Genomic DNA, 9,619 nt, shown 5'->3' with positions numbered 1-9,619 from the left:
TGAAAAGTTACATTTTATGTTGTTCTCGATTTTGTTTTGTTTTTTTAAAGGGAATATTTAGTCATTAGAATTTCTTTATACATACATAAAAAATATGACGGGGAGAAAGGCATCGTTGCTTTTCCTGCTGGTTTTCAGACTGTTTTACAAAAAAATATTCCCAGCTCCCTTTCCATTCAGAACCGGCCCCAGTGCCCTGGGAAGGGATGTCTTCCATCTTGGGTCCATCCTCAGCCATCAAGGGTTTGGTCCAACTTTTCAGAGAGAAATATACAAGGAGCAAAAGCATCAGTCAAATGCCAGCACGTTTGGATTCATAGATTATAAAGCCAAAAGGAACCATTAGATCATCCATTCTCCCCTCCTGTATAACACAGCCGAGAGAATTTCACCCAGTTACTTCCGTATTGAACCCAATAACTTGGGTTTGACTCAAGCATCTTTCAGAAAGGCAACCAGTCTGGATGTGAAGACATCACGAGCTGGAGAAGCGGTTCTCAACCTGCGGCCCGCAGGCCGCTTGCAGCCCAATTAGCACACAGCTGCAGCCCATGTGACATCCTCAGGGCCATACAGATAGTATTGGATGCGGCCACAATGGTAAATAGGTTGAGACCCACTGAGCTAGAGAGTCCACCACTTCCCTTGGTGGTTTATTCCAGTGGTCAGCCACCCTCACTGTTAAAAATATGTGCCTTATTTCTAATTTGAATTTTTCTGGCTTCAACTTCCAGCCATTGGTTCTTGTCCTGCCTTTCTGCACCAGATTAAAAACCCCTTCCGTATCTGCTGTTTTTACAACGTATTTAGGCATTGGAATCTAGTCACCCCTTGCTCTTTTTGGCCAATTAAACAGATTGAGCTCTTTAAATCTCCCACCATAAGATGTCTTTTCCAGCCCTCAAATGAATGTTGTGGCACTTCTCTGCATCCTTTCCAATTTTTCAACTTTTTTTTTTTTTTAAATCATGGATACAGAACTGGGCGCAGCATCCCAGGATTGGTCTCACCAATGCTGTATACACAGGTGAAATCACTCCCCCCACTCCTACTCACTCGTCCCCTTTACACATCCAAGGATTGCATTGCCCTTTTAGCCAACCCATCGCACTGGGAGTTCATTAGTTGCTTGTCCAGCATTATCCCACATCAAGCTCACACGTGCATGTCCTCGAGCTGTCTGTCATGCGCTAGGATTTTCGACGACACACGGATGGGATCAATTATTTGCTATACACATTTTGCTCCGGCTCTCGCAAGTTTCCAGGTATGCTCAAACAGATCACCACATGCAGCCCCAAGGCTTTGCAGTAGCCCTCCCACGTATACGTCACTTCCTGCTCCCCGTTCAGCCAAATATACACCCGGGACTCAGGACACGGCATATTTGCTTGGTTTGGGTTAGCTCACCCATTGCCATAGGGAATTGGACAACTGATCTGTTTAGCCCAATACGCCACCGACGGCCATCTTGTAGCAGACCACGCAAGCTCAGCATCCCACCTCCTCCCAGCGCAGATCAGAGCATTGGTCCATCCCGTTCTGTGTCCAGCCTCCAGCCCAGGACAATAGCTGCTCTTTCATCAGCTGTTGGAAAGCTCCCACAGTGCATCTAATTGACTTTAAGTGACACATGGGAGGCAAATCCCTTCCTGATCCTGCAGGCAATGATGTCACGCTGTAGAACATGGCATCTAATGACCCTTCTTAGTGTCTCACCGTGCCCATCTGGAAACAGCTGGCCCGAACCTGTATTTGTGCACACCCATTGAAATCACCTGACCTTTGGGGGGCACGAGCAATGCAAAAACCCGCCCTCTGCCAGCACTGGTGAAAGGAGCCCGTGTTCCAGCCTATGCAGAACTGTCACCTCGGCTGCTCTTTAGCCAGCTGAGATACTAGGAACCAGACCCTCAACTTGTGTAAAGTGGCACAGATCCATTGGAGTTGAGGGGCCAGATCCCCTGCTGGTCTGAGTCAGCATCATTTCATTGAAATCAAAGGCACGAGGTGGCTAGGGACTCAGCCCTGCGTTTGCCAAGCACTCACTTGGAACGCAGCTGAGCTGCGGCCACTCCCACCGGCCGTCCTCCTGGCACCGAACCACGGGTGAGTGGCGCTGGGTGAAGCCGTCCAGGCATTGATACAGTACAATGGAGTTGATCTCATAGCGCTGCTTTGGTTTGCCAAACCGGTGGGCGTTTGTTATCTCGGGCGGGGAGGTACAAGACACTGGGGGGACGATGGAAAGGGAGACAAAGGGTTAAAGGTCATGCAGGATGTGACACTGTCTTGGCCGGGGTAGACATGATGTAAGCCCCACAAGTACACCCTAGCAAGATGACCCCTCTCCCTTCCCCGCCAAGTAGCCCTTCTGCAAGACGATTCCCCCCTCCATTGCCTCAGGGAACCCAGAGACATTAGAGGTCAGGGGAGGAACCTTTCAAAATTTCACTGAAACTTTTCACCAACATTTCTCATTTCCACCAAAAAAAAAGTGGGGGGGGGGACCTCAGAATTTTAGTCTAAATGTTTGTCATTTTTTTCTTATCCCCTTCTATTTTTCAATCCGATTTAGGGTTTGCATCATTTCCACCCAGTTCTCTTGGTGGTATACATGGAAAAATGTGTCTCCTGCTTTCTTCTTATGTTGCAGTAAAGTCTGGCAGCTCCAGTCATGGCCTCCTGGCTGTACAAACACCGAACCAAAAAACCAGTCCCCACCCCAAAGAGACTGGCTTGATTCTCTGCACCTTGTGCCGTTATCGACCCCAGTGCAAAATGGGTGTAAAATGCTCCCAGGCTGGCTGGTAACATGTTGCACGGATGGAAATTCCTGCAGCAGGTGCAATGCAACAGAGAATCAGGCACCCGAATTAGAAGCTGGTTAGTGTTGCTTTTGTATAGTGCTGCAGGCTAGCACAGGCAGTTGGGGATGTTTTGTGCAAAAGTTACATGAAAACTTTTTGGTTTGTTTTTGTCAAAATGTTTCTACACCATTTGGGGCTCCCCCCCGCCCCGAAAAACCCAAACCTGACAAATGTTCGTTTTCAGCAACCCAACGTTTTTTGAAAAATGCTGAGTTTTCGGCACCCGAAAACCAGAACGCTCCTGCCGTGTGAGCAAAAAGGATCAGTAAAATCAAATCTATTGCCCGACTGGCCACGCTGTTTGGTGGTTTTGTATTTGTTTTTAAGTTACCAAAAACCAACAGAACGTCAGTTTAGGGGATGAAAACCTCAAAAATGGACAATTCCAATGTCTGTTTTGGACACGGGGCCCGTTTTCCATTGAAAAAACCTGTTGAATGTCCAACTGTCCTCCCCACCCGCCCCCGTGCTAACACCTGGGTCTCAGAGCGGAAGGCGGCACCGGTGGAAGATGTGGTACAACTGAGGCTTACCTAGACCCATTTTACAGGTGTAGGACAGGTGGTAGTTGCAAGGCACATCACTCCACTGCCCCCCGTTATGCCACACTATGACCACGCAGTCTTCTCCGGACAGGAAATGGCTGTCGGGCTGCCCATGGTGCCAGTTCTCATAGAGCTGCCAAGAAAAGGAGCATGAGTGAGCTCTGCAGCGGGGAATACACTGCCGAAAAAGCTAGGGCTCCAACACAAAAAGGTCATCCGGATGCCATCAGATATAGGAGACAGGACCGGGCCTGGGGAAATTCATAGATGTATTTATTTTTTTAAGGCCAGAAGTGGCCATTGGGATCATCAAGTCTGACCTCCTGTGTTGCACAGGCCAGAGAATTTCATCTTGTGTTGGATGCATAACTTGTGACTGAGCTAGACGGTGTCTTTTAGCAAGAGGCAGCGAGTCTTGAACTCAAGACCCCAAGTGATGGAGAATCCACTGTGCCACTTAGGAAGCTGTTCCAAGGTCCATTTCACGCGCTGGGTTGGGTTTAGCTAGTCGTAGCATCAGTAGCAACTGTAAAGGATGATAACCTGCAGGCCTGCTCTGGAAAGGATAATAGGACCAACCCAAGGTTACCATGGAAAACCTTCAGGACGTCAGACAGTAACCCTGAAAGTCTCTACCCCCTCCCCTTAGATGCAGCCACCTCTGGGGTGGAAAGTTTAACCGCCCACGGCAACAGAAAGGGAAGAATACTACATCCCCCCTGAAACTGCACAGGGAATTGAAAGAGGTGCAGCAAAAGGGAATTTAATCTGAATTAGCTCCCCCCTCCCTCTGCTTTGGAAAAAATACCACGAGGGCTTAAGGCCAAGAATTCTTGCAAGGTTTCAGCACCCATAATTGGGAGCAGGCTTTCAGCCGGTCTTAGCTCCCATTGAGAGCACACACACACACAGAGCCGTAGGTTGAATCTGATCCCAAGTGTGGGTGCTGAGCACCTGAAGGTCCAGGCCTGGATTCTTTGACAGTCAACGGGATTAAGGCTGAGAAGTGCCTAAATCACTTTTGAAAAACAGGTGCCAGTTCCTAAATCAGTGAAGCGCTGCAATGCTGAATGCAGCGACGCCTAAGTGCCTTTTAATATCCTGGGCCCTGGCCCTGAACAACAAAGGGGCGGGGGCGTTCCTGCAAAGATCCCTGCAGTAGCCCGGTGCCCTCTACCTATGCCCAGCACAGACTCGGAGAAGAAAAACACCTATAACTGAATCACTGATACCAGTGCCTGGGTTTTCATCAGAGGCCTCCCAGCCAAATCACGCGTAGCTTGTCCAAGCTCAAGGTGGTCTGGCACAAGGTTACAGCCTGCCTTCCAGGGCAGTGCTACCATGTAACCAGCAGCCTATCGATGCAAAGTATGATTCAAGTGTCTGATTCATACCCACAGCTGTAGAATATTTTCCGAGTGATTGTGAAGAACAAAAGGCCATTGACAGGGGTTTTCCCCTCGCCCTTTACTGTGTATGATTTGAAATGGCCATGCTAAGCCAGTGTTTGTGTGCCTGGTAAGTCTGTGTCCGGTTAACTGAGCTCTCACACTGACTCAAAGGGGCCTTTGCACTGAAGAGCAGAGCGCTGACCCCCTGTGACTTACCACGGGGCTCCCATCGGACCACTGGAAATCTCCTTCGATGGTTCGATCATTCAGGCCGATCCACTGATATTCCTTGTACTGATCTGGAATCCAAAGGGGGATTGGAATCCAAAGGGTGGTTAGTGCAGGGCGAATTAAACCAACAGGAACCGCCAGATTGGCAGAAGCATGGCCCATCTAGGTCGGTATCCTGTCTCACGTCAGCGGAAGGGGCAAAAATCCCCCAATGGTTAAGGAGGGAATTACCTGGACACAGGGCACCTGACTCTCATCTGTGCCCTGGTGCAGGAGAACTGACTTCCCTGCCAAGACGGCTGGTTATATTTTCAGCCTGTGATTTTCAAGGACACGTATGGGAGGCTGACTGAATTCCTGTGGCATTTAGACAAAAGAGGAAAACTCCCAAGCAACTGCGACCAGCTCTAAGGTCCGAGGTGTTCGTCGTGATTTGGTAGCGTTTGGTAACCCCTGTGCCCTGAGGTAAATGCACAGAGTGCAGGGCAGCCCAGAGTCAAGCTCAAGGTATTTCGTTTAAAGGGGGCTCGTTCTTGGGTCCTTCCAGGAGAGGGCAGCAGAGTCCATCCATTTCCCCATCCTCTCATCCCGCACTCCAAGCTGCAGCCGCTCCCCACCGCCTCTGTGCAGGCCCACTGCTCACACTGCAAGTGACAGCCCTGCCAGGTTAGGGCGGCAACCTTCGGCACACAATCCCCCTTTCCCCTCCCCTGTCTCACACCTTCCCTTCCTCCTGCCCTGGACTGCTTTTTGCCCCACTACGGCATCCGCTTTCTCTCTGATCCTCTGTCCCTTTCTCCCTGTGTCCCACTGTACGGCCTTCTTTCCCTCCCTGGGTTTTTCATGAGTGCTCTTTGTTTTTCTTTAAACTTTAGTATCTATCTATCCATCTATCCCCATACATCCTAGCTAGCTAGCTAGCTATCCTTGAGTTTTCCATGATCATTTACCTCTGTGTCTCGCACCACTTTCAGTGAGGTGAGCCTCCTTCACGCACATGCACGCACCCACGTGAACGTTCGTGCACACCTCAGACAGGTGTGTACACGTGATACGTGCGTGCACCCACACACAGAGCAGCTCTCTCTAATCTGCAGGTTGTTGCTGCCACCACCATGGCTTAGCTAATGCATCAGGGGAGGAAGGCAAGGGAGCGGCGCTCCACACCGGCTGCAAGGAACAGCAGGGAATGCTGCCGGGAGAGGGGAGAAAAGTTCACAGGCTACAGAGGGAGTTCCCTGCTTTGAAACAGGAGTAGATTAAAGTGCGCTAGGGAATTTTCAGTGCACAGCCGCAGGATCCAGACGCACATGTGCGTGGCAGGCGAGAGCGGTGTAGATTTATACCCCATTTTTATCCTGAATTAACTTGTTCATCTAGACAAGCCCTCAGCTTTCACTGAAAAACTAAAAGTAAGTTTCTAACTGTCGTGGTTGCAGAGAAAAGCTCAAAAATGTGTAGGGTCTGTCTACGCTGCGCGGCAAGGCTGGGCTCTGACTCAGGTTTGAACCCAGCCCCGCCCCACCCTCTTCTGTCCACACACAAATCAGTTGACTCAGGTCAGCGAGCACTTGGGGCCTGAGTCCTAGGATCCTGCTAGGGGTTGGGTCAGAGCCTGAGTCCCACTGTGACTTGGGGCCAAGCCCTGTCAGTGTGGATGCAGCTCAAGCCACAGATCTGAGTCAGAAGGTCGGTGTAGTGCAGCGTGGACGCATTAGCCCAGCTGTGAGACCCAGGCCCAGCAATTGTACACCCAGGTTTACAATGCAGTGAGAACGCTCAAGCACACTCTTGGAAACACCGAGTGTACAAACCCAGGTCCCACAGACGTTGGTTTATTTTGTATCTGAGCCCCTGTGCGGAAGACTTGGGAAGCTAGAGAACAGCAAAGGTAAGTTTTATTCCCCTTGCTCCTTCACAGCGCTCAAATGATTGACCAGTATTGGTCTGGTCGAGCCAAGCCTGGCATGGTGAATAGAATTGAAAGAGGTTTGTGGTCAGATCTCAAGATAAATCTCCTACCCACAGGTAGGTTCTGAAGTGTCTTACTGCCCAGAAACATGCCAGACTTTCTTTCTCAATGACACAATCTGTTTTTTCTGGAGCACTCAGGGCTCTGGACCCGAATGCAATAATGACTTCTTGTCCATTTCTTAGCCGAGTCAAGACAGCACCACGACCGCACTCACAAGCATCCGTGGTGACAATCGTTAGCTCTTTTGCGTTTGAGCTGCAAAGAGTCGGGCCGGTGGCAATTGCGGGTTTTGGGTCATTAAAGCTGTTCTTGTGCACTTCATCCCATTCAAGCCATGCATTCGTTTTTAGGCGACAACACAAAGGAACTACTTTCAGAGCAAACTGCCGCACAAACGTTGAATAGTATTCGCACAGTCCCAAGAAGGATCAAAGTTTGTCCTTATTGTCCAACTCTGGTGCTTCGCAAAGGGCTTTCACGCGGTCTGGTTTTGGTTGTAGGCCATTCCAAGAGTTAATATGACCTAGACATGACACTGAGTCAGTACAGAATTGCCTTTTTGTGTGTGTGCGCTGCTAGTAAGTCCATGTTGTTGGAGTTTTTCCAGAACCCTTGTTAGGATGACATCATGTTCAGAATCATCTTTGCCGTACACCACACTGTGCTCTTGAAAGGACACCCGTATCTCTCTAACGATCACATGCATCATTCTCTGGAATACAGATGCTGCAGAGGCTAACCCAAATGGCATCCGTTTGAATTGGAACAAGCCTTCTGGAGTGATGAAAGCTGTGTACATGTGGAATACTTCCACTGAGGGGATCTGGTGGTACACTGAGGATAAATCAAGGGTCATAAAGATTCTTGCTTCCTTCAAGGTGAGCAGCTTTTCACTGACGTTGGTTAGAGGATGACAATCCACCACTCTGTTGGAATTTAGAGCTCTCAAGTCCACACGTGCAGATGGCACCATTAGGTTTCCTTGCAAGAATGATAGGAGAAACCCATTCAGATGAGTCAACCGGTTCAATGATGTCTACTTAGCATAGTTTCAGACAGTCTTGGAATCTTGGAACTGTCATGATGATTTGATCCTGAGCATCTCATCTGTGAAAATGGCAAATTCACAGGTTGCACTCAACTCACATAAGGCAGCCATGCAGTAGTCGATGGGCTCATGAGGCATCTATACACGGGAACAGAACGTGAAGCATCCAGCAGTAACATTGAGTAAAGGATTAAAATGATCCTCCGGGGCGGAGAGAGTCACATTTTGCAGTATGTCAGGAAAAGGAGGAAGATGTTTGAAGATTTGTTGCCCTTTGGGACCAAGGCAATGAAGCAGTAAGTCTTTCTGCTTTTCTGGAGAGTATAGAGAAGTTTCTACAGAAAGCACATAGTTGCTGAAGTAAGACCTCCACTGTTCCCATGGGAGTGACGGATGTCCTGAGGGGAAGGCATGAAGAACAGTGGAAACAGGACATGCGTCATGGTAATAAGTGTGGAAGCAAGTTGGAGGAGTCAGGAAGAAAGGTGGAGAACAATCAGCTGGTAAGATTTTCTGGTCACAGAATTGCTGACTAGCCCTGTAAAAGTCTGTTCGTGGTGCAGCTGAGTACTCGGAACTGCAGGGGAACGTGCCACCTGGAGAAAAGGAGCACGTTGAAAAATAGATAGTGCTCCTTCAAATTTCTCTTCTCAGCAAGCTGCAATTGCCGGCAGCAGCAGGCTTTTAGGCCAGTGTGGAGTTTTCCTGGGAGTAGCAACAGCAGGTAACAGCAGCAAGGATTATGAGGCACTTGGATAGCCCTAAAACAGTTAAATTAGAATAAAAGAGTATAAAAATATTGCTCGGGCATGTAGGAATGATATCAGGAGGGCCAAATCGCACCTGGAGCTGCAGCTAGCAAGAGATGTTAAGAGTAACAAGAAGGGTTTTTTCAGGTATGTTGGCAACAAGAAGAAAGCCAAGGAAAGTGTGGGCCCCTTACTGAATGAGGGAGGCAACCTAGTGACAGAGGATGTGGAAAAAGCTAATGTACTCAATGCTTTTTTTGCCTCTGTTTTCACTAACAAGGTCAGCTCCCAGACTGCTGCGCTGGGCATCACAAAATGGGGAAGAGATGGCCAGCCCTCTGTGGAGATAGAGGTGGTTAGGGACTATTTAGAAAAGCTGGACGTGCACAAGTCCATGGGGCCGGACGAGTTGCATCCGAGAGTGCTGAAGGAATTGGCGGCTGTGATTGCAGAGCCATTGGCCATTATCTTTGAAAACTCGTGGCGAACCGGGGAAGTCCCGGATGACTGGAAAAAGGCTAATGTAGTGCCAATCTTTAAAAAAGGGAAGAAGGAGGATCCTGGGAACTACAGGCCAGTCAGCCTCACCTCAGTCCCTGGAAAAATCATGGAGCAGGTCCTCAAAGAATCAATCCTGAAGCACTTGCATGAGAGGAAAGTGATCAGGAACAGCCAGCATGGATTCACCAAGGGAAGGTCATGCCTGACTAATCTAATCGCCTTTTATGATGAGATTACTGGTTCTGTGGATGAAGGGAAAGCAGTGGATGTATTGTTTCTTGACTTTAGCAAAGCTTTTGACACGGTCTC

At 49.0% G+C, this 9,619-nt stretch overlaps 1 protein-coding gene across 5 annotated transcripts in view; it reads right to left on the bottom strand.

The window, feature by feature from the left end:
- BCAN (brevican) overlaps positions 1 to 9,619 on the bottom strand; it is a 54,411-nt gene continuing 44,792 nt past the window's right edge. For 4 of the 5 annotated variants that reach the window (XM_048828065.2, XM_048828066.2, XM_048828067.2 and 1 more), the window contains 4 exons: positions 5,023 to 5,105; positions 3,404 to 3,548; positions 2,050 to 2,232; positions 1 to 254 (listed from right to left, as the gene is read on the bottom strand). In XM_048828065.2, coding sequence (XP_048684022.2) covers positions 238 to 254; positions 2,050 to 2,232; positions 3,404 to 3,548; positions 5,023 to 5,105 — 428 coding nt within the window. In that variant the 3' untranslated portion in view covers positions 1 to 237. The other variant, XM_048828069.2, reaches the window with a different exon arrangement.

Source organism: Caretta caretta, chromosome 24, assembly GCF_965140235.1.
Source record: "Caretta caretta isolate rCarCar2 chromosome 24, rCarCar1.hap1, whole genome shotgun sequence".
Taxonomy (NCBI): domain Eukaryota; kingdom Metazoa; phylum Chordata; order Testudines; family Cheloniidae; genus Caretta; species Caretta caretta.
Note: the sequence above shows the minus strand (reverse complement) of the source record. Positions and strands in the feature narration are given on the sequence as shown.